This window comes from Thalassophryne amazonica, chromosome 1, assembly GCF_902500255.1.
Source record: "Thalassophryne amazonica chromosome 1, fThaAma1.1, whole genome shotgun sequence".
Classification (NCBI taxonomy): domain Eukaryota; kingdom Metazoa; phylum Chordata; class Actinopteri; order Batrachoidiformes; family Batrachoididae; genus Thalassophryne; species Thalassophryne amazonica.
Genome location: NC_047103.1, coordinates 9,992,268 through 10,018,421, shown reverse-complemented (window position 1 = coordinate 10,018,421; position 26,154 = coordinate 9,992,268). Strand labels below are relative to the sequence as shown.

Here is a 26,154-nt window from a genome sequence, read left to right as displayed (position 1 = left end):
CACTATCCTCGCAAGCGAGGAAACTGCCAACATTGGGCTAATGTTAGCATGAGCTAAGTGCCTTCACTGTGAGCAACATGATTTACAATGTGCTTTAAAAAACACAGATACAACTTTACCTACTTTTTTTACTTTAATTACTTCTGCTATTTTATTACTACTATATCATCAGGCATCACACATGCAGATTTTTCACAAAGGTACCTCGAGATGATATGAGTGAGGATAGTTCCTGCACCAACAAACCCAATAAATCAAAGAATCATTTGTCAGCATCAGCCTGATTGGAATGCAGACTCCTGAGATGGACATTTTTTTAATTGTATTTATTTTATTTATTTTAGTTTTTTATCTTTTGCAAGGGAGACCTGGACAATTATAAAGTTTGTAATTCATGTAACCTGCATGTCTTTAAATGTGGGAGAAAACCGGAGCACCAGGAGGAAAACCACACCAACACAGGGAGAACATGCAAACTCCACACAGAAAGGCCACAGGTGGGAATCAAACCCATGGCCTTTTTGCTGTGAGGCAACAGTGCTAATCACTAACCACTAATCCGCCATGTTGCCTGAAAGCCATCAGCTTTCTCCAACAGCTTCAATAGGGAGTTTACAAAGTGTCCTTCTATCAAGTCGTCAGTATGGACTCTGCCCATTCAAAATCTGAGTCTACCTCAAAAGAATCACATCCAGCAGTGATTTAACTTTAATGAGATTCAGGTTTAATTTTATATTGCATCATGAATCCTCAAGTTGCTCCCAGGACACAGCTGAGCATCTTGCACGGTTGACCTTTCTTTAGTTCTGAACCTGTGACCTGGTGATGACATGAACAAACAGTTGCACCACATAATTGTTGGAACTTTCTTCATATTTTTAAAGGTATGTGGAGGAAGGTGGACCAGGTTTCAGCTCTCTGGAGCTTTCAGGTGATGTTTGCAGACTTGACTGTGAAGGTCTTTTGGCTCCTTACTTGTGTAAAAACTCAGAATAGGCCGAGGTTTGTGAAGTCTCCTGACGAGGTGGTATTAATCCTATTGACAGTGTCTTGTACGAACAGAAGCATGAAGAGAAATGTGGCTAATTTTCTGCATGAGGAGAATAAACCCAGAGGTCACGCAGGTCAAACAAAATATCCAGCAACCACCCCACCCCACCTCCAACCCCCTTTTACCCAGACCAGTCTCCTGCTTTTACCTACTAGAGTTTAGTCCCACTTCAGAAAACCAAAAGTATAATAATACAGTATATCATACCACATAATGCAATTGCACCACATCAAATCTCTGCTTCAGTTCTTCACAATAAGTACAAAAAATGGCTTTGGAGATTTCACAGTCTCTGATGAGATTTGACAAAGTGATATTGACATTGCAGTTTCTTGTGGAATGGAAAAATGCAATATTGTTTCATTTTTCTATTGCTCTTCTTGTGACAGATTTGCAGGCTTCAAAATATTTGCGTCCGTCTCTCTGCCAACTTTCTGTGCCATCCCAGAACGTGTCATCCAAAAAGAAACAATATTACATTTCTTATTGAGAAGCAGCAGTCGTTCACCTCTTAGCCACTCAAAGCTGCTCACCATCACCAAGCACAAAGCTGATTGTGCGAGCGCACAACTTCAGCGTCAGCACAAAAGTACTCAACAAATTAGTGGCAGCAGACCACTCAAGCAGCTCGTCCCACAGTTCCCTACCCTTGGACAAGTCCTGTAATTCTTCTCTGGGGATCCCGAGGTATTCCCAAGCTTGCTGGGAAATATGATACTTCCAGCATGTTCTTGGTCTACCCTGGTACCTTCACCCTGTTGGAAGTATTTGGAAGACCTCAGTAGGGAAACGACCAGGGGGCTTCCTCACCAGATGTCCAAACCAACTCAGCTGGCTCCTTTTGATGCAAAGAAGCAGCGGCTCTACTCAGAGTCCCTCCCGGATAGTCGAGCTTCTCACCCTTTCCAAGCACGTGAGCCCAGATACCCGATGGTGGAATCTTGTTTCTGTTGCTTGAATCCACAAACATATTCTTTCAGTCATGTTTAGCCGCATGTTCTCCCTGAATTGCTGGCTGTCTGAGTGGTGTCCATAAAATGAGGTGGGCTTCATAGATAACTGGCAAAGCTTCTGGGGAAAACCTGCTCTTGTTAGGAGAGATGGCATCCATCCCACTTTGGATGGAGCAGCTCTCATTTCTAGAAATCTGGCCAATTTTCTTAAATCCTCCAAACCGTGACTATCCAGGGTTGGGACCAGGAAGCAGAGTTGTAGTCTTACACACCTCTCTGCAGCTTCTCTCCCCCTGCCATCCCCTCATTACCCCATCCCCGTAGAGACGGTGCCTGCTCCCAGACCACCAATAACCAGTAAAAATCTATTTAAGCATAAAAATTCAAAAGAAAAAATAATACTGCACCACAGACTAAAACAGTTAAATGTGGTCTATTAAACATTAGGTCTCTCTCTCTTCTAAGTCCCTGTTAGTAAATGATATAATAATTGATCAACATATTGATTTATTCTGCCTTACAGAAACCTGGTTACAGCAGGATGAATATGTTAGTTTAAATGAGTCAACACCCCGAGTCACACTAACTGCCAGAATGCTCGTAGCACGGGCCGAGGCGGAGGATTAGCAGCAATCTTCCATTCCAGCTTATTAATTAATCAAAACCCAGACAGAGCTTTAATTCATTTGAAAGCTTGACTCTTAGTCTTGTCCATCCAAATTGGAAGTCCCAAAAACCAGTTTTATTTGTTATTATCTATCGTCCACCTGGTCGTTACTGTGAGTTTCTCTGTGAATTTCAGACCTTTTGTCTGACTTAGTGCTTAGCGCAGATAAGAAAATTATAGTGGGCGATTTTAACATCCACACAGATGCTGAGAATGACAGCCTCAACACTGCATTTAATCTATTATTAGACTCAACTGGCTTTGCTCAAATGTAAATGAGTCCACCCACCACTTTAATCATATCTTAGATCTTGTTCTGACTTATGGTATGGAAATTGAAGACTTAACAGTATTCCCTGAAAACTCCCTTCTGTCTGATCATTTCTTAATAACATTTACATTTACTCTGATGGACTACCCAGCAGTGGGGAATAAGTTTCATTACACTAGAAGTCTTCAGAAAGCGCTGTAACTAGGTTTAAGGATATGATTCCTTCTTTATGTTCTCTAATGCCGTATACCAACACAGTGCAGAGTAGCTACCTAAACTCTGTAAGTGAGATAGAGTATCTCGTCAATAGTTTTACATCCTCATTGAAGACAACTTTGGATGCTGTAGCTCCTCTGAAAAAGAGAGCTTCAAATCAGAAGTGCCTGACTCCGTGCCTGACTCACAAACTCGCAGCTTAAAGCAGATAACCCGTAAGTTGGAGAGGAAATGGCGTCTCACTAATTTAGAAGATCTTCACTTAGCCTGGAAAAAGAATCTGTTGCTCTATTAAAAAGCCCTCCGTAAAGCTAGGACATCTTTCTACTCATCACTAATTGAAGAAAATAAGAACAATCCCAGGTTTTCTTTTCAGCACTGTAGCCAGGCTGACAAGAGTCAGAGCTCTATTGAGCCGAGTATTCCTTTAACTTTAACTAGTAATGACTTCATGACTTTCTTCGCTAATAAAATTTACCTATTAGAGAAAAAATTACTCATAACCATCCCAAAGACGTATCGTTATCTTTGGCTGCTTTCAGTGATGCCGGTATTTGGTTAGACTCTTTCTCTCCGATTGTTCTGTCTGAGTTATTTTCATTAGTTGCTTCCTCCAAACCATCAACATGTCTATTAGACCCCATTCCTACCAGGCTGCTCAATGAAGCCCTACCATTAATTAATGCTTCGTTCTTAAATATGATCAATCTATCTTTATTAGTTGGCTATGTACCACAGGCTTTTAAGGTGGCAGTAATTAAACCATTACTTAAAAAGCCATCACTTGACCCAGCTATCTTAGCTAATTATAGGCCAATCTCCAACCTTCCTTTTCTCTCAAAAATTCTTGAAAGGGTAGTTGTAAAACAGCTAACTGATCATCTGCAGAGGAATGGTCTATTTGAAGAGTTTCAGTCAGGTTTTAGAATTCATCATAGTACAGAAACAGCATTAGTGAAGGTTACAAATGATCTTCTTATGGCCTCAGACAGTGGACTCATCTCTGTGCTTGTTCTGTTAGACCTCAGTGCTGCTTTTGATACTGTTGACCATAAAATTTTATTACAGAGATTAGAGCATGCCATAGGTATTAAAGGCACTGCGCTGCGGTGGTTTGAATCATATTTATCTAATAGATTACAATTTGTTCATGTAAATGGGGAATCTTCTTCACAGACTAAGGTTAATTATGGAGTTCCACAAGGTTCTGTGCTAGGACCAATTTTATTCACTTTATACATGTTTCCCTTAGGCAGTATTATTAGACGACATTGCTTAAATTTTCATTGTTACGCAGATAATACCAAGCTTTATCTATCCATGAAGCCAGAGGGGACACACCAATTAGCTAAACTGCAGGATTGTCTTACAGACATAAAGACATGGATGACCTCTAATTTCCTGCTTTTAAATTCAGATAAAACTGAAGTTATTGTACTTGGCCCCCACAAATCTTAGAAACATGGTGTCTAACCAGATCCTTACTCTGGATGGCATTACCCTGACCTCTAGTAATACTGTGAGAAATCTTGGAGTCATTTTTGATCAGGATATGTCATTCAATGCGCATATTAAACAAATATGTAGGACTGCTTTTTTGCATTTGCACAATATCTCTAAAATTAGAAAGGTCTTGTCTCAGAGTGATGCTGAAAAACTAATTCATGCATTTATTTCCTCTAGGCTGGACTATTGTAATTCATTATTATCAGGTTGTCCTAAAAGTTCCCTGAAAAGCCTTCAGTTAATTCAAAATGCTGCAGCTGGAGTGCTAACAGGGACTAGAAGGAGAGAGCATATCTCACCCATATTGGCCTCTCTTCATTGGCTTCCTGTTAATTCTACAATAGAATTTAAAATTCTTGTTCTTACTTATAAGGTTTTGAATAATCAGGTCCCATCTTATCTTAGGGACCTCATAGTACCATATCACCCCAATAGAGCGCTTCGCTCTCAGACTGCAGGCTTACTTGTAGTTCCTAGTGTTTCTTTCTCTTTTTGCTCTGTATGCACCACTCTGCATTTAATCATTAGTGATTGATCTCTGCTCCCCTCCACAGCATGTCTTTTTCCTGGTTCTCTCCCTCAGCCCCAACCAGTCCCAGCAGAAGACTGCCCCTTCCTGAGCCTGGTTCTGCTGGAGGTTTCTTCCTGTTAAAAGGGAGTTTTTCCTTCCCACTGTTGCGAAGTGCTTACTCACAGGGGGTCGTTTTGACCGTTGGGGTTTTTCCATAATTATTGTATGGCCTTGCCTTACAATATAAAGCGCCTTGGGGCAACTGTTTGTTGTGATTTGGCGCTATATAAATAAAATTGATTTGATTTGATTTGATTACCCAAAGTTCATCACCACAGGTGAGGATAGGAGCATAGATCAACTTAGTAAACTGAGAGTTAAGTTTGGGAGGATGCACTGGTGCTGTGCCTCACCCATCCACAACACCATGTAACCACCAAGAGTTCTGGATGGCAACCAGGGAGACAACTGGTCCATCCCAGTTACTCCTCGTCACACAGGGGGAGGAGGAGTAATAGGAAGACAGAGGACGGGAAGGAGAGGAACATTAGTAGCCAGTAAGCCGGTAGCGGGCAATATTTCTGGTATTTGTATTTTGCAAATTGTTTTTTTATTTTTACTTTTGATACTCTGTGTGCTTCTTATCCTGTGTGCTACTATACAATGCTGCTGGAACCTCAATTTCCCTGAGGGGGTATGCCCAAGGGATTAATAGAGTTCTGTCTAATCTAATTTAATTTAATCTATCCCCACATCTCAAAAATACATAGCGTCAACGTGGGCAAGTCCTTGGCCTTCTCCAGCTACTGGGGTCCTCAACACTCAGACACCTCCACCGCTGTGGATCAAGCACCACAGTCACACACCACATGGCCAACTGCTTGTTTGATAGAGTACCCAAGAATCCTCCAAAGAGTCCAACTGCCAGTGACATCCAGTCGCTGTCTTATGCCACTGGCTAGTGTTAGTTTTTTAAAATAATAATAATTATTATTATATTTGATGCTATTTTATGTTTTTAGTGTGTGTGTGTGTGTGTGTGTGTGTGTGTGTGTGTGTGTGTGTGTGTGTGTGTGTGTGTGTGTGTGTGTGTGTGTGTGTGTGTGTGTCAGGCACTGATTTGTGCAAAATTGGCCATTAATACAATCTCTTAATGGAACAAAGAACCTTTAAAAATCACAGGTGTGATCTGTGACTAAGTGCGTCTGCCAGCCTCGGTGAAATTAACCATCCAGCTGTGTAAAAATTGTCAAGCAAATGAATTAATTCACTACGCAGCTTGCAGTTGTCAATATAAATCACTATAATGTGACAAAAGCTTCAGTTGACAATTAAGCACTTAATCACTTGTAATGGGAAGGAGTTCGGATGGTGTAACAAAGGCTTTGCCTTCATAAAGGTTTTTATGATGTGACATGTGATGGCTGTGGAGTCTGAAGGTTCTAACATAGTCTGTACAATATGTCCAGTGACGGACAAATCAATGGCAATAAGATGTTTAAAATGATGCACGACTTTGAATGCTGTGACTGTTCCAGGATAATCCCTGATCCCTGCCACTGTAGAAATGTGCCAATATCATATGTACACAAGCACTGACGACACGTGAAGACGTTCACAGCTAACGTTGCCAGAATTACCTGAATATCAGAGCATATAAAGCATTTGAGGCTTGGATGAAAATAGCAGATTACTGAAACTTGGCATGCATTTATTGTAGCTTCTCAGATAAACTGATGTGTTTAATTTCAGTTTATGTGTTTGGCCTGCAAGAGTTTGAAAGTTGGAGGTAGTAAACATTCCAGAAAAAAAAATTAAAAGCTGAGTGCAACAGCAATATTGGAGTCTGCTCTGATCTTCTTTGGGACTAAATCTCTCCAGAGGATCCATGGGTATCACTAATGGCGTAATGTTGCAGTAATGGCCATGTAAGTGCACTTAGCTGAGTATGAGCCGACGTGCAGCGGCCTCAGGGCTGAGGACCCCTGCAACAGGAAAAGGCAGGTCATAACAAATAGATGGCTACTATGTAGGGATGAACCATTTGTCTGCCTGAGTGATTGCCAGTTAGGACCCAAGACAGTTCCATAGTACAATGCGGATGTGGTGACACACAGTTCCACTGCATGTTCCCAGAGATTGCAGGAGCTAGTCCTATACTTGACCTGAGGCCCATTGGTGCCATTACTGAGGTGTTACCGAGATTTATAGAATTTGATAGTATCTCACTAGCCGTGCTGAAGAAACTCGTAACATCTACAAAAAGCACAACCTGCTTATTTGATCTCATACCAACAATCTGTTCCTAAATGTTTCAAAGCTTCCAGTGATTAAACCAGTACTTAAGAAATCTAATCTTGACCCAAGTGTTTTGAAAAACTATAGGCTAATATCAAATCTATCATTCTGCTCTAAAATTCACTTTACTATTTCTTCTGTTTTTGTTGTTGCTAAATGCTGAAAAATTATACTGTATTTGTTGTTTTCCTGCTGTCTGATTCTGTTTTTTTTTTTCTCCGTTTGAGGTGTGTCTCCATCCAGAGATGGGAGTGGGTGTTTTCTTCTGCAGGCCTCCCGTCTTGTGCACCAGCATGGACTCCCAAAATCTCCCAAAATGTCCTGTATAATTTCCTGTATTGTCAATTGTGTCAGTAGCACGGCCTAAGCAGAGGGTCGCCCCATTGAGTCTGGTCTGCTTGAGGTTTCTTCCTCACATTATCAGAGGGAGTTTTTTTTTTCTTACCACTGTTGCCTGTGTGCTTCCTCTAGGTGTTGGTAAGGTTAGACCTTATGTGTGTGAAGCACCTTGAGGCAACTTTGTTGTGATTTGTCGCTATATAAATGAAAATAAATTGAAACTGAAATTGTGCATGTGGGGTTCTAGGATCAAAGAGGTGGACTCAGTGCGCTGAGGCAGTAGTAAAAAATGGCAAGTGTTTATTTAATAAAAGGTGAATGGTGATGGGTTTGCTGGTAGTGAAGCAGATAAGTATGATTTCTTGCCAGAATTGTTCACTTGGTGATGCAAGCATCAGATTTGACATGAATGTTCTTAAAAAAAGTGTTGGCCACTGGAATATCCAATATGGCGGCCAGGTAGGGGTCAATGAAGAATTGCATAGGGGTCAAAATCTAAAAATGCTCCAATCATATTGAAAGCTATACCACATTATGTGTCTGGTCACAAAGATTGCAAAAAGGTATAGTTTGGACTATGTACAACTGAATGTTCTGGAGTTATGGGGTAAAAACAGCAAGAATGGTGACAAAGGTCAGTTTGTTTGTACAGGAGTCAAAAGTTAAAGTTACCCCCATTTTTGGTAAAACGTGGTGCAAATTATTGGTTGTGTTAATAGGGTTTTAAAAAGGAATAGTTTGCACCCTGTGTCATGCTCAGTTGTCACGTTACAGGGTAACATCTGTCACATGCCATAGAATCCAGTGGACGTTGACATTGTTTGACGTTTGCTTTGCAAACCAAGCATTCAACACAGTCAAAACTATTCCATTTATTAATCCTATTAGTTCAATCAATAATTTGCACCACGTTTTACCAAAACTGGGGCAACTTTAACTTTTGACCCCTGTACAAACTGAAACTGACTTTTGTCACCATTCTTGCTGTTTTTACCCCATAACTCCAGAACATTGTCATCGATCATCTAAACTATACCTTTTTGCAATCTTTGTGACCAGACACATAATGTGGTATAGCTTTCAATATGATTGGAGCATTTTTACATTTTGACTCCTATGCAATTCTTCATTGACTCCTACCTGGCTGCCATATTGGATTTTCAAGTGGCCAGCACTTTTTTCTCAAACAATGATTTATGAAGAATATTCATGTCAAATCTGATGCTTGCATCACCAAGTGAAGGATTGTTTCAGTTATCTGCTACACTATGGTCATGGAGGCACTGGAGCAGGAGACACTGGTTATAGTTGGGTCAGACAGGAACAGTGGAGCCAAAGCCAGGTGGACGCAGCAGAGCTGACGGGTGACTGAGAACGGCAGGAATATGAGAACAATGGAAGTATGGAGAATAAAGCAATAACAAGGGAACAATAGGCCAGGTTACAGCAGGATTGAAGTCAAGTTTCTGGTGAGGATGAAGTGAGGTTTTTATGTTGGCAGGGTGATTAGTAGCAGGTGTTCCAGCAGCCACAGGTGTGATTAATCAGTTTCACTGCTCAGACCCTGGAGGAAAGAGGGAGAGAGAGAGGAAAAAAAACACCAAAGCAGCACAACAAGTGCCTATGCTCATACCACAATAACACTGCATGTGGCAGATGAGAATGTATCGCTCCAGTCCATTGCAGGTTAGTTTCCCAGCCAGTTGGGTATCCAATGGAAATGAATTGTCTTGTCAAATGGTACACATTCATTGCATAGCAAAAATAAAACCAAGGTCTACACAATGATGGGTGTCATAATCCAACCCCTTGTCCACATCATGACACCTGGGTAATAGATAAAGTAGGGCATTGCCTGTTTGGGTGAAATACGGTGGAGACCTTGCGTGCCCTGTGGCCGCTACAGTAGACATGAAGGCCCAACAGAAACCCTGAACACAAAACAGCCAATGGGGCTGTGGTGAAACAAGTATTCCTCAACAGTAGATCATGTGGAGGAGGTGAAGGTTTGTAATCCAACTGCTGTGAAGACTGATGAAGGCTGCAGCAGGTCTTCAGACCCAGATCATCTGGGATTTCCCAGCCAGCTGACTAGACCAGGGGTGGGCAATCATGTGCCATGAAGGCCCAAAGACACTGTAGGTTTCCTTTTTGACCAACTCTGTCAACTTCCACAGATGGCTGTCAGAACATTTTGGAACTGAAATCCGACACTTTTCAGATGTGCGCCGATTCATAAGTCCGACGCCACTCTGCGTGATTCCGGCTATGTGTGAAGGAGGCATAAAAGACCGTGTGTTTGTTGGCATGCAACAACATTCCCACATTAAACAAACCCCACTCACGGGGCATCTCTGGATCGACCCTGGATGTAGAATTCTGTCATCCCATCCAGGAATTGACCAAGTGACCATGTTCCTCACCACCAAGGGACTGCCACAACATATTAGTAGTACAGCTCTTAACCCACTGAGCTACCTGCCCAGGAATGTTTCTTTAAGATCCATCATACTCTTCTTGAATTGGCACCATGAGACTTTCATCTGTTCCTAAAGATGGGGACATGGTTGTCTGGAAAGCATTTTTGAAGATGTCGTATCTGCATTTGAGAACTTTTTACACAGCAGGAATCCAGGTCATGCACAAGTTTCATAAATGGGAGAACATTGAAAACTATGTCCTCAAAAACTAATTGCAGAACTTACCCTAGTGATATGGAGCAGGATGTAAGGATTAATTGTTCTGGTCGTTTGTTGGATCAGTGTGTTCATTCTTTGAGATGACCTTGGACCTGTGAATATGAATGACCTGTGTGTGTGTTTGTTTCTCAGGCGGGATGCCATTCACGTGGTGGGTTGGCCGGGCAGCGAGAAACACTTCTACTGGGGCGGCTCGGGACCTGGCATCCAGAAATGTGCTTGTGGCATCGACAGGAACTGCACTGACCTCAGATACGACTGCAATTGTGACGCCGACCACGACCAGTGGTAAGTCAGACCGCAGGTACGAGCACGATGTATATTTAATGCCTTGACCGAGTTCTTGGGAGTTTCAGTTCTGACTTCACTTCAAAGTCTGCTGAAACAGCCGGCTCTAAAACATGTTCAGACACATCAGGTACACCCGCTGCAGTGGAACGTAACGGGGTCACGTCGGCGCATCCGTACGTCTGAGTCAGCGCGTCTGTTTGTTTGCATCTTCTCTGCTTCTTCTTCTACACAACCTGTCTCACATTTAAAACGACAGATGGTTCATCTCACATTTTCTGGCATGAGTTCTTTCAAAATCTGCCACAGATTAATACCCCACCATCACTGCTTTTTTATGGATACTGTCAAAATCAAGACTTTTAATAACATTATGGTTTCAACCACCTGATTTTTTACAATTTTTAATCACCTCTATTTTAAAACCATACATGAACTTAACATACAAGAGGAAATATAAGCTGCACTCTGCATTGTTCATTCATTCATTCATTCATTCATTTTCTACTGCTTATCCGGGTCCAGGTCACTGGCAGCAGATGAAGCAGCTCATCCCACACTTCCCTGTCCTATGCCAACTCCTGTGACTCATCCCAGGGAATCCAGAGGCATTTTTGTGTCATATGGGAAAAATTATGCCTCCAGACACGCTGGAAGTATGATATTTCCTATCTTTTCATCATAATTCACTCTGCCCTTTCACCCAGTGTTGCAGACCAAACGGTCCCCGCTTAAAATTGGTCCGCCCTGTCTTCACTGCATCCGTCATTCAGGACCACAGCAGCACGTCTGAGACTGACTCTCTGAGTCTGACTCTCTCTCCACCCAAAGCAATCAAAGGGAATAATGTGATTATTAACTGTCTGATGACAAAGTAAAACCTCTTCAGTCATTCTAAAGTCAGTGTTTAATCAGAAATGAGGCAGTTTTAAGCAGAAATGAGGTGATAATCTGCGAGTCGCTACAGATGCTTTGAAATGACGGAGGCATTCTGATCGCTCGCCTGTCTTTTATTATGAAATTATGCTGAATTTATGTGTAAATGATTGTTGTACAAAAGCTTCAGATATCTGTTGCTGTCAGTGATAATCGGTGAACTGTGGCTGATGCACAGAAACAATGCTGCTGACGATCTGAAATAACGCATGCGCAGTGACGGCAGGAGAGACTGATTTTTAGGGGGGACCGTTCGGATCTCATAAATCCGGTCTCATTTAACCTGGATCCTTTAGTTTCTACACCGGGGGATTTATACAAATCAAAACAATAATGTTTAACTCACTCCTCTCTTTATTACCCCTTCAATCTCTTTTTAACATAACAAAGTCCATCTGGGTGAACTGGGATCATTGTGGTCTGTTAGATTAACACAGATTAGCAGAGATCGACTAAACTACAGATTTGAAACCTTTGTCCAGTTGATTATTAAAAGCAAATATTTGTGATATAGTTAATTTTTTGTGAAGCAGAATGATATCAATATTAAGAACTAACTTTGCGGCGTCATGGTCCATGTGACAGAAGCCGGGTGTTATAAAGCCGGGATTAATAAAGCTCGATCTAAAATTTATTTGTAGTTGGAGAAAGTGAGCTCATGTTTCAGCAGAAGAATTTGATGTGATTTTGATCATCTTGGCTGAAGAGACTCAAAAGACTCATAAATCTCAGCTCCATTTAGCAAGTGACCCAGAAGGATTCGGGTTGGTAAAAAGAATCGAGTTTTCCATCTCTCTCTCTCTCTCTCGCTCTCTCTCTCTCTGCGTGCCGTCTCGCTGACTATGAAAACAGTCATTAGGCGCAGCTGTGAAATTGTCAGAATGCGTTGAAATTTTGATGAGACACTTTGATAGAGCTGAAAGTATTTTCAAAGCACATTTCTTGTTGATATTGGCTATAATCCGACAGCTGAAATTCAGTTTTGGCTGGACAGTTTGACGAGCGTCGAGCTTCAAAGACTGAAGTGTCGGAATGATGAATCTCACCGGCGGTGATGTATTTGTTTAAGACGTTTGCCTCGAGGACAAACACTTTGTGTTTCAAAGCTGTTTTAGTTCTCTGATGGATATTCTCATCAAAACAATTGTCGTCTGGGTGTGTGTGTGTGTGTGTGTGTGTGTGTGTGTGTGTGTGTTGTGTGTGTGTGTGTGTGTGTGTGTGTGTGTGTGTGTGTGTGTGTGTGTGTGTGTGTGTGTGTGTGTGTGTGTGTGTGTGTGCCGTATGCTTGTGAGTAATAGATGTTAGTAAAAAAAGAGACATTTCATTTGCTTTTATGCCCCTCCCTCTCCCTCCGTGAAACACATGAGATTACAAATACGTCTGACTCCGCCTCCTTCGCTCACCATTAATATTATGTGCATTAATGTGTCATTGTTTGGCTGAGTGGCTCTTTGAAATATTGCCATAGAACTCTATTTCTACTCATTACCCTTTGTTTTTTTTCTTTTGGTACTGCGTAGAAAGGCATGCACATGGGCGTGCATGCAGCTGTGCATGCAGCCGTGCACGCAGGCATAAATCGGAACTCTCTGTCTCATTTCCAGACTGTGTCGAACGGCAAACATTTAAAATCAAATAGATGAGAGAATTACGAGCGTCAAACTATCATTTCAAAGGCTGGAATATTTATGTGCAAGTTTGTCATTTTCAGTCAAGTAATAAAGATTAATATATCAAAAAAAAATAGAAAATGAGTTCTAAAACAAAAAAAATAATGGCTTTAATATGTCCCTGCCCCCAGCAGGACATGTGCAGAGGACGATCTTGGATTTGTTGTTTTCAGTTTAAACCATGAAGCTGATTTTGAAGCTAGTTGTGGCCACCAGAGTTCAGTAAAGCTGCTGTAAATTATCATCAAATCTTGCTCAAAGCCCACATCTTCTCCGGTTTCGGCACCAAGAACTGTTCAATTGTAAATTCCCAATTTTCCCGGGTGCAATGGGAAGTCAAAAAATTCAAAAACCACAGATAACAGACTTCAGTTTTAGATGTTGTATTAAACAGAGGTCTTTCCCGGACAGCAAGTCACTAACTCAGCCTGCAGGCCGACTCACCCCCCACCCCGCCCGCCGGCCGGCATTTTACCCCCTGCACTCCAGCTCCGGCCCCATGGGCGGGCCACTACCCTCAGCATGAATCAGTAAAATTAAATGTGTTTGCATGAAACATGTTGCATTTAACATCTGACATGTATGTGCGGTTGTATGTGCTCACGTTGGTATATCATTATGTGTAAAAGTAAAACTGTGTGATAAGCAGATAAACAGAATGTCTCATGGTGTTCCAGAAGAAATATGAAGATATTATTATTATTATTATTATTATTATTATAAGGAGATTTGAAGGTATTAACAAGTTATATCATGATTTATATCACAGACAAATTAGTTATGAAACATAATATCCAACAATCAGCTGATTGGGTTCACAGGAGCCATGTGTCCAGGACCGCAAAATGTCTCGTGAAGAGCTGTCTTTAATTGTCTTCTTCTTCTTCTTCTTTTCTTCAGGCAGGAAGATTCTGGTCTTTTGGTTCATAAGGATCATCTGCCAGTCAGCCAGGTTGCTGTGGGTGACACGAACAGGCCGGGCTCTGAGGCCAAGCTGACTGTCGGCCCGCTTCGCTGCCAAGGTGATGGTGAGTGTTGTCACGGTCCAGATACATCAAGCAGGTCATCAGATGGAAAACCTGATGATCTCAGCTGCATCCAGCAGATTTGTTTTTGCCTTTTCATTTGGAAGCAGAAGCGTCTCTTGTGGTTCTCAACCTACTTCAGAGTCATCCCCCCCCACCCAACCACACACACACACACACACACACACACACACACACACACTGGCTCCACAAGCTGTGCATGTCTGCATTTAAGGACCTTTCATGATGATCTCAATCCAGTTAGCAGCCCGCTGTCGCCGACCAAACGGTCCCCCTAAAAAATCAGTCCCCCCAATGACATGGTTCACTGATTATCACCTCGTTTCTTTTTCAAACTGCACTCCACTCATCATCTATCTCAGAGACAGATATCTGAAACTTTTGTACAACAATCATTTCCACATAAATTCAACATTTTTTCATAATAAAAGGTGGTGGAAGCGATCAGAGCACCGCAGCTAAATGAGCTGCTAGCTGATCTGTTCACTGCACGTCGGACATTTCAATGCATCACGGAATTTCGAGTTTCTGCTAAAAACGGACTCATTTCTGCTTAAAACTGACTTTAGAGTGATTTAAGAAGTTTTACATTTATCATCTGATGGTTAATAATCCCATTAATCCATTTGATCGCTTTGAGTGAAGAGACTCCGTCTCAGACGTGCTGCTGTGGTCCAAAATGACGCATGCACAGATGCAAAAGGCAGATTGATTATTAGGCGCGAATCGTTCGGTCTGCGACACCGGGTCCCAGGGCCCTGAACACATGGACTATGGACTGGACTATGTGCAATATGAGAATGTTTTCCAACATTCTGCTACATTTGGCAAGCTTTTTAACACAATGTTTTACCAAATTTGCACAACCTTTTGGTTTAGCATTCTTTTTATTATTATTATTATTATTATTAGTGTGGGGGAAAACATGCAAACTCTACACACTGTGGACCAGGGGGACGCAGGTCCAGGATGTTCTTGCTGTGAGGCAACAATGCTAATCACAAACACACGATTTGCACAACATTTCGCAACATTTAGAACATTTCTGCCAAATCTTTTGCAGTGTTTTTGCAACATCTTGCTGCTTTCTGGGTTGAGCGTGCTGAGTTGAAACGGTGTGCGAATGCCTTTGAGGCTTCCTCCCACTTGGTGGGTGTGTCAGAGGATTCACCCATTCAGCACAGACACGTAAATAAACCCTGCCCTATTGAACACACAGTGCACATATTGGATTCCTGTCAAAGGCAGCCGCTGCTCCTTCACATTCGCATTAACTGCAGGCATTAGGGGGTAATGATTATTTAATTTTAACTTATTGTATGAGTTATCATTTGTGTTGATTTCCTCAAACACTTTATCTTCAGCATTTCAACATTAAATGCAGTTGTTTATTTCATCCGTGACATTCAGCACTGCTTTTCAGGATAAAGGCGGGTGACTGCAGCATCGAGAGGATTGAACATGTGTTTAAAGACGTGTCCTGCAGTGAAGACATATCAGACACCTGATTGGCTGAACACACCTGACTGAGCCCATCAGTTGTAGGCGGAGCTGGGAGAAACAAGATCAGCTTGTATTGATTTAAGAGCCTGGCGTAACGTGCCAGTCTGTGCAGCAGAGGCTTTGACAGACTGTTGTGGAATCTGGTTTTGTTTCCCGTGGTGTCGGTGACCTGACAGCACTGGCTGATCTGTGGTGTTTGCCTTCTTTGTAGCAGATGAATATATGAGAGAATAATGCAGAATGCAGGTCCCTGAGGTCTATGATGGAAAACAAACACTGTAAAGAATTCTGGACCAGTTTTCTGTCATTAGTCGCAGTGCGAACTTGTGGAACTGACAACAAAGGGCGGGACGTCTGCTGATTTTATGAATCAGTTGTCATCTCATTTCACCAAATTCGATTACAAACTATTTTGGTCAACCTTCAAAACAAAACCTCTGGTCAATGACTGAGTTCTTCTATTCCACTGACAAGTTAATGAGGACAGACGTCCTCCATGATGGGAGGGGCATCCCAGCAAGGCATATTTTACATTACAGTATTTTCCAAAGTATTATTCACAGTTTTTTTTTTGTTTGTTTTGTTTTGCTAGTTTGGGGGAGTCCTGCAACTTATACTCCAATGTGCTTTAACCATCTGGGGTCCGAGGGCATTTTTTGGACAGTTCACTCACCTGGCATAAATGTTTTATTATTGCTGTTAATAGCTCTCCCTGCATCCCACAATCAAGTTTTATGTCTCCTTTTTTTCAGGACAACCTGTGCTTTCAGAGTATATATGTTTTTGATGTGTTTTATAAGTGTAATAAAGGTTTACAATCAAAAATAGGCAAGAAAAAAATAAAGCAAAAAATAATTTTCCACACACATTTATTCAAAACATACAGCAAACTATAATAAACAACTGTTTTGACACTTTATAAAGGTAATTCGAGGTCTTATGTGAAAGACTGTACAACAAAAAGGTTCAAACAATAAACACAAACGCACATTTTGAACAATACAAGGTCTGTTAGAAAAGTATCCAACCTTTTTATTTTTTTCAAAAACCATATAGATTTGAATCGTGTGATTGCATCAGACAAGCTTGAACCTTCGTGCGGATGCATGACTTTTTTCACGCCTGTCGGTTGCGTCATTCACCTGTGAGCAGGCTTTGTGTGAGCACTGGTCCACCCTCTCGTCGTTTTTTTATTGCGAATAAATATACGCGCCACGGAACCGTTCATTACGCAGGACAGACGTGTTGGTCTCACTAATGTGCTGAAAAAGTGCTGATGTCCACGTCTTTTCACAATTCCTGTGCTAGTCAGACGACATACCGGATCAAGACAGCGTCCAGTTTAGAAATGAACGGCACATTCCACTGTTATGGGAGTTTTTGTCATGGAAAGAGGAGCAAAGCATAAAGCAACGCCGTGATGAAGCCTTCCAGGACATGTTGGGGCATGTCCAGCTCATGCACAATCAATCGGATAATCACATGACTGAAAAGCAACCGGAATCCATCTGAAATCCACCTGAAAGCCATCATGTGAGACCAACACGGAGGTGGATTTGTCCCGCGTAATGAACGGCTCTGTGGCGCGTCCCTTCGCTTTTCTTTCCATGAAAAAAACTCCTGTAACAGTGGAATGTGCCGAAAAAGTGCTGATGTCCACGACTTCTGCCTTTTTGTGAAAGTCAGACGAGGTCCCGGATCAACAAAGCCTTCACGTTGGAAATGATCTGGTTGTTTCAGCGGGGTCTGAGCATGTCGATCGGCGCTCGGAGCACGGCGCGCTCTCAGCAGTTGTGGGCTGTCCTTAAAGCGGCAGTAACACTCCTTAATCTGTGTAATCCCCATAAAATTGTCCCTGAAAGCCATATTAATTTTCCGAACGGTGTCCACCTGGAGGTCTCTCTCAGTTTCTGGAAAAAAAAATTTATGCAGCAAAGCTCCAAATCGTTCAGACATTTATTCGCAATAAAAAAACACAAAGCCTGCTCACAGGCGAATGACGCAACCGACAGGCGTGAAAAACTCACGCATGCGCACGAAGGTTCAAGCTTGTCTGATGCAATCACACATGATTCAAATCCATATGGTTTTTGAAAAAAAATAAAAAGGTCGGATACTTTTCTAACAGACCTCGTATATACAAAATGGTCTATGCGTTTTGTTGTCCATTGATATGGTAAACAGTGCTTTATGCAGAGAAAGCAACAGAGTTATCCAGTAACATTCACATGCAAACTAGTGGAGCAATCCTGATAGTTACACACTCTTTGTTTGAGCACGAGAGATTGTCATCAGAAGCTCTCCGTCTGCTCGTGCTTTGATTGATCGCTGTGCGTAATGGTGCAGGGCGCACTGAGTATGTACTAATAGTATGTACTCATTGGAGCACCCAGGGGGCTATTCAAATGGGCCAACTAGTAACATATCACTCCTGAAAACGATCTTTGGCTTTTCACGTGAGGGAAATCTGCCCTACAATTGGATTTTTGTAAAACCATGTGACGGTGAACCAATTCCGATTGGACACTCACATTGCTCACGTCATCACACAGCTTCTATGAGGAGTACAAAGATGGCCAATGGCTGGCTCGAAACTCTGCGGTGTTAACTTGTCAACAAAAAAAGTAAGTTTTGTATCTCATATCATTCAAAAGTTATTTATAATTCAGTAAAGCTTGCCCTAGAGCCTTAAAGGCCAGAAAAAACAAATCCCACATTCTTTAGTAATAATTCATTCATTTTCTATACCCACTGACTTCAATCAAGGGTTACTGGGGGCTGGAGCCTATCCCAGCAGTAATAGGACATAAATAAGGCAGGGTACACCCTGGACAGGACACTAGTCTGTCGCAGGGACACATATAGTCAGACAGACAAACACCTTCACACCTACAGCCAATTTAAAGTTTCCATTTCACCTAACCTGCATGTCTCTGAATACAGGAGGAAGCAGGAACACCTGGAGGGAACCCACGAAAACACAGGGACAACACGCAAACTCCACACAGACAGGCCCCAGGTGGGAAGCGATCCCACGGCCTTCTTGGTGTGAAGCAACAGTCCTAACCACTGGGCCACCATGCTGCTATAATAACAATAATAATAATAACTACTTATATAGGACTTTCCTCTGTAATCAATGCACTAAATAAATTCTAAAAAAAGAAAAAGGGAATGTACTCACGTTTTTATTGTCATGTTTCCAACATGGGACAGCAATCCACGTTCTTCTGCATCAAATAACATCCAATATGTTGTCCACACATTTGTTCATCTTGTTTCTTTAATGTAAAAGTCCTTATATTAAGTAACAGCACAGACTGTGGTGTGCACGCGCGTGCCACTAAGTTCCTAAGTTGTTAAACTCACACTCCAAGAAACGTTTGTTAAAAAATGAATTCCACATACAGAAAAAAGATACAACTTATTCTTCAATGCAACATGTATGTTTTTTTTTTATGCCCCGCGCAGTGCTTCCGCTGCAAGGTGGGGCATATAGCATCCGGGTTGTCCGTCCGTCCATCCTTCCATCAGTTCGGCTGTCCGTCCATCCGTCTGTCCATAATTCGTTCGCCGCAATGTAGCTTGGCACCTATTGCTCACAAAAACTTCATATTTGGTGGGTACATGCCTTGGAGGAGTACTTTGCATGGGTTTGAACGCCGATGACCTTGACCTCCGTTTCAAGGTCACCAGTGGTTGCATTTGTTTTGAAGGCTGCCGACCGTGACTGGCTTTTTATGGTCACTGTTTGTCACATCATCCAAATAAATATTATGCCAATCTTCAGTTTTTTTCATTGTATATCCCAGTTTACATCAACACATAAGGTTCAACCAAATACCCATCCCATACAAGTACATATTACTGCACTTTGCATGGAAAATAATACTGCGTGCGGGGCATTTCATGATGAATGTCTCTAATGTCAGCTTCAGTTGGGCATTTTTATACTCTAGAAAATACAGTAATTGTGTGTGAGTCATGAAAATTCCTTTTCACATGCACAATAAGTGAAGTGATGAAATACAGGTATGGACAATTGTAGTTTTAAAATGCAAACCAACAGGTAGATTTTTTTTTGCGTGGACACGAGGTATGTGCCGTCACTCTCAATCAAACAGTCGTAATGTGGAGCAGCTTGTTCCTTTGAGTCGGGACTGAGGAACAGACGAAGAGCCCGAGGCTGGCAAAGTGTTCTGATTAAAGGATAACTTAAAGGTCAGCGGCATGAAGATCTAAGTCACACCGAGAGTTAAAATTAGCAGGTTGATCTTAAGAAGAACTTCAAACCTAAAAGGTGCGCTGTGCGTGCTGGTGTGAGTGTTCGGCCTGAGCTGTGGGTATGAAAGGAATTTTGCCATGAAACCAGAAGCGCTGCCTTTGAAAAGCCTGAACTAAAGAGGAAATATGCACATTAATGACCCTCAGTGAGAGACTTCATTTGACAAATAATTCTCAGGCGGTTGTAGCAGCTTGACTGCGTAACCTTTGAGAGCTTCTCATCTCAGGTTGAATCAAAAGAAACACTTGTTGGTGCTTTCATCAAAATTCCTGTCTTCATGTTGTAGGCAGGTTTTCGATGGGACAGTTTTGTGTTTGATGTGTAACTCTTGAACAAACATTTAATGTTTAAAAACCACGTGTTTGAAATATTTTTTTTTTTTAATATGGCAAAAAGCTTTCAGTGGAAGAATTCAGACACAAACCGCTCACAAGAAAACGCGCTGCGCTATGTGGTGCCATTTGAAGTCGCAGCGAGGTGTGAAGCCGTGCTGCTGCTGTTTGAAATATTAACATGTTGCTAAAAACAGGTCAGCTAATCCTGCACGCACAAGTGTATCAAACCTTCTTTGAGGTTTAAATTAAATGGAATGTCTGTCTTCTGTGCAGGGAGTCCAAAGAAGGTTGTTCTTGGCCCTCAGCAGAGATGTCTCCTGTGTTATTAATCAGTCCAAAAATCAGACAGGAAAGCTTCCAACATGCAATTAAGAGTGAATAAATTAGCTTTGAAAATATGGCATTCTCAGTAATATAACAAGCCTGGGCTAGACGGGAACATTGTTAAAAGTAAACTTGCGACTAATAACCTTCTGTGCATAAGATGCACAACAAGCCATAGGTTCCTGAATGTACAGTACACTGGTTCCTCCCTTCTGAAGGTCAGTTTTCAGGAATTTGGGGTGTGTTGTAAAAAAAATGAGATCTATCCTGGTCTTCAAGCCAAGTCAGTGCTAGCTGTGTTTAACACGCTGTGTTATGTTGATGTGATATGAGATGTACGGTGAATTTTTAAACTGTCAGCGGTGTAGAGCGTGAGGTTCAGTGGAATAAGGAGCTGTGCTTCCAACATGTAGCCCTTCATACTATCTGTCCTTGGCCATGAACCTCCATCTGTGTCTTTCAGTGAAGTTTAGGGCTTGTGGCCGGCGATCACCTTTGTTTTTCCTGTTTTTCTTGTTGTTTAATGCTGACAAATTATACAGTATTTCTTGTCTTTCTGATGTCTGATTGTTTGTTTTCTCTAAGGTGCAGCTCCATCCAGAGATGGGTGTGGTATTTGTGCTGCAGACCCTCCTGTCCCGTGCACCAACAGCATTTCCTGTATATTCATTTTTGTGAATTGTTCTGTAATTTATGTCTGTAGCATGGCCCAAGCAGAGGGTCACCCCTTTGAGTCTGGTCTGCTTGAGGTTTCTTCCTCAGAGGGAGTTTTTCCTTACCACTGTTGCTCTGGGGGTTAGTAAGGTTAGACCTTACTTGTGTGAAGCGCCTTGAGGCAACTCTGTTGTGATTTGGCGCTATATAAATGAAAATAAATTGAAATTGATGTTGTGAAAGTGTAGTGACACGGACCCACAACAGGGGGCGTAAATGAACGGACAATAGGAATTAAATTTGAACACTTTACTGTTGTGAATGCCACAACCAAACACAGCAGATTATAGAATAAATACAAAGTCAATGGATAAAGGTGTCGTGTGGGCAGGCTCGACGATAGGAGACGTCCGTCTAGAGAAGAAGCGGAACCACACGATTTCCTCCGCCACCGAACCCGAAGGATACTGGAGCCGCCAGGTCCCGAGTCCCTCAGGTGGCCACCGTCTCCGCGTGTCGGATCTGGTACTGCTGGCGAAGAGCAAAGACAGTCAAGTGTGGGTGTGTGTACACCCAGTAACAACAACGGTGGGAATTCCACCTCCACCTCAAATCACACACTTGTGCAGCTCCTGTTTAACCACTTATCTGGTTGGGGTGTGAGGCGAAGCCGTCGCTAATCACACCAAACGCCAATCCAGCAGATAAGGAAACACCACAGGAAAACGGCTGCAAAAAGAGCTCAGATTATTTCTTAATGTAAGTCAGCAGAGAAGTTACCTCCGTAGAAGAACGATATCTCGGCGACGTGGTGGAGGTGTCATCCTGCTTTTATCCGGGGTGAGTGCAGATGATCGGTGACAGCCATCATAGTTGATGAGTGACAGCTGTCACCTCGGCTGTTCCTGTGAGGCGGCAGTGCCCTCTCGTGCCTGAAGCGCGCACTTCAGGCAGAGCGCCCTCTGGTGGTGGGCCAGCAGTACCTCCTCTTCTGGCGGCCCACACAACAATTGAAAAAAATCTGCATCCTCTCAATGTTATGGTTGACGCAGAATGTGGGTGGACCGGGTGTGGCGATGTGAATTTGATCTCTGCTCTCTTCCACAGCATGTCTTTTTCCTGATTCTCTCCCCTCAGCCCCAAATAGTCCCAGCAGAAGACTGCCCCTCCCTGAGCCTGGTTCTGCTGGAGGTTTCTTCCTGTTAAAAGGGAGTTTTTCCTTCCCACTGTCGCCAAGTGCTTGCTCACAGGGCGTCGTTTTGACCGTTGGGGTTTTTCTGTAATTATTGTATGGCTTTTGCCTTACAGTATAAAGCGCCTTGGGGCAACTGTGTTGTGATTTGGCGCTATATAAATAAAATTGATTTGATTTGAATGGAAGCAGGAGTTTCAGGAAGAGAAACACCAAAAATACAAAACATGAAAAAACTGATGAGGCCTAGATGTCTGTATCACAATGGAGACTGAAAGATGTGGCAGCATATGGATGTCTGAACCTTGGTTAAATCCTGCAGAGGCTTGACTGCAGATTGGTTGCAGGTGAGCAGACGCAGCAGCTGCAGAGGATCAGATGGGCAGGGCGGAGGAGGGAACAGAGAGTCCCCGCCCAGCAACACAAAGATGGACTTAAACAAACACGACGCACCAGGGAGGGAAAATGACAAGACACGCAAAGAAAAGGGAAGAAAAGCCTGAACCCGTTGGGGTCCAATCAGCAGAACGTAACCCACAATCAACTGGCGTCTCCCGTGTCCCAATTCAGCAGCTGCACACTTCAATCGTTGGCCTGGGCTGTCCCATCTCAAAGGCAGGAAGATGGGACACAGCTTGGAAAGCTGCCGATGTGTGCAGCCTTCTTTCCTCTGGAAAGAAGGACACAACAGGTGTCCTTCAGCATGTCCAAACAATCCCAAAAGTCATTGCACTTTTTTTGTCAAAACAATTTTTAACTTATTTTCTTATTTATTTTTTGTTTTTAAAAAGACAAAAGGACACTTTGGGGCTTCAAATGTACACTTGCAAATAAGTAATATTCATCAGAAAAGTAAAAATAACTACCGAAAAATTATTTCTAATCTACGGGTTATGCCCACCGCTAGCTTGTCGCCTGCAGCTGTCATGGTTAACATAATGATGCTCTGTGGGCCAGACGGTCTCTTTTCAGCACAGTTTAGTCCTCCTCTGTGTCTGATGGGCTGACGTCTGAAGAGTTTTGTGGGACACATCCCCATAGAAGGGTGCAGACCCTGAATTGGGACACATATAGACTTCATGCTTTGGAATCTGGGGATAACCGACGACACCGATGGGCCTCACGACCTGTTTAGGGCTTCATTTTATTGCTCTATCAGCTAGACTAGATTAGATTAGATAGAACTGTATTGATCCCCTGGGAAGACTCCTCAGGGAAAATAAGGTTCCAGCAGCATTGTATAGCAGCACACAGGGTAAGAAGCACACACAGCATCAAAACATGTAGCTCATATTTTGCAAAAGTTTAAATTAAATTAGTTTTGCAAAAAATTGTTGCTGCTGTCCATAGATGTGTTGTACACAAGTTACCGTATTTTCTATAGTATAAATCACACCTGTTAAAAGAGAAATGCTTCTTGAAGAGGAACAACCCATAATACAGTATGTTGCACTGGAGTATAAGTCACACCTTTTTTCTGCTCTTTAACTTGGTATTTTTGTGTATTGTTCTAATATACCCTTTATTATAGGCAATTATTTTTTATTATTAAAGGATTATTTACGGACTGTAAGGTCTCTACAAGGAAATATCTGCCCGAAAATTGTCAATGCGAAAAACATGGAAAAACATATTTTGTTTAGTGCCTTGGTTTCTGGGAAAGTCTGATATAAATACTCATTACAGTTATTCTTATTAACAAAATATGTGTGATATTTTGCTGTATAAGTCACACTGGAGTATAAGTCGCAGTGTTTCACAAACTAGTAAATAAAATAAAGTAGTTCACAGGTATATTTATACCATTTCAGTATGACAGTACTGTAGATGTTTCTGGGAACCAGATATCCGATGTCATCCACCCTTTTCTTTATCTGTACACCATCATGTGGTTTTAGGATTGAACTGGTTTAAAACTAATCAGTCCCGTTTTTAAGTTATAAAGTACATCCATCAACTGTTTCAGAAGACCATAACAGGTCAGTTTAACATAAAAATATTAAATATTACTCACAGACATATACTCTTCAGGGTTTTAGCGGGAAAAAAAATTAGGATAAAGCGAAATAAAATCCACGAATCGTAAATCGAAGCACTGCTTCAACCTGCGAATCACTGCTTTGATTGGTTCAAGGTTCAAAGCAAAGCCGCGCTGTAGAAAAGTTGCTTACAGACCTTCAGCAGGTCTGTAATCAATGTAGAGAAATTATCATTTTCCTGACAACAGTCCTCAAGTGCGCAACTGCAAAAAAAGCCTACCGGACATGACTCATGACAAATCGGCCTGACTTCATTGCAGTCACTAGTAATTAGTGGTGTCTCTGGGTGAAAACATGACTTTTTTTCGTGTGTGTGTGTGTGTGTGTGTGTGTGTGTGTGTGTGTTTGTATCGAGTAACGGCATGCCGCATAGAAAATGTATCGGAGTAGAAGTATGCAATTAAGGTCGGAAATGTAGTGAAGTAAAAGTGAAAGTAAGCCGAATTAAAAAAAACTCAAGTAAAGTACAAAGTCTCCCAAAACGTACTTAAGTACAGTAGTGAAGTATTTTTACTTCGTTACTATACAACACTGAAAAGGGTTGGCTGGGACAGTAACCTACGATGGACTGGTGTCCCATCCAGGGGAAGACAGACTCTGATCCACTTCACTCTGCGGTATGCAGGAATAAGGACATCTTCTTAGGACTTCTTCTCCTTCCTGAATATTAGTGACAGTTGTGTTCAGACTCATCTTCATAATGATGGACAAATTACAAAATATTGATAAATGGCTGTTTAAAAAGCAAACTATGATGCATTACTGCTGGTACACGAGTATATTTAGGGTTCGACATGTCTTTGGTCCCAAATCTGGGATCAGTGTTCTCTGATGGTGTAGGTTGCAATCCCGATTCCCAGCTCCAGGTTTCCCAATATCAGGTGGACAATCACAAACAACCACAAAAAAAACAAAAAAAAAAATACCCATATACCTTTGATGGTATTGAAAATGTGGCCAGTTTTCCAGCCCTGCTTCCCAGTGATGAAACAATGGCTCTTACAATGTACATTTTGAAATCTTTAACTCGCCTTTTTAAAGTATTGGAGCTCTTTTGATTATAGTAATGTTATGCTGATGGTTTGAACACATCTTTAATTAAAAACTATACAGAAAAAAACTGCTTTGTGAATAATAAGCTCCAGTTTGTGACATTGCTTTTGCACTTGACAATGAAAGTCGTACATTGTTCATACTTGAATTAGATAAACTGGTGGTGTGAGTGTGTGTGTGTGTGTGGGGGGGGGGGGGTCTCCCTGGTCTCTTTATGCTTCAGAAAAAATTTTTTTGTGTGAGATGGTGTTGTGTAATTGTGTATTGTATTTTTGTAGCCAGATAAAGAGCTCTTTTGCTGCTGTTCCTTCAGAACAT

The 26,154-nt window shown here is 42.0% G+C and overlaps 1 protein-coding gene across 1 annotated transcript in view; it reads left to right on the top strand.

Moving 5' to 3' along the window:
• Positions 1-26,154, top strand: part of cntnap2a (contactin associated protein 2a) — a 1,233,088-nt gene that overhangs the window by 1,006,771 nt on the left and 200,163 nt on the right. The window contains 3 exon segments of the mRNA XM_034162408.1: positions 10,644-10,670; positions 10,673-10,799; positions 14,306-14,433. Of these exon segments, the coding sequence (XP_034018299.1) occupies positions 10,644-10,670; positions 10,673-10,799; positions 14,306-14,433 (282 nt within the window).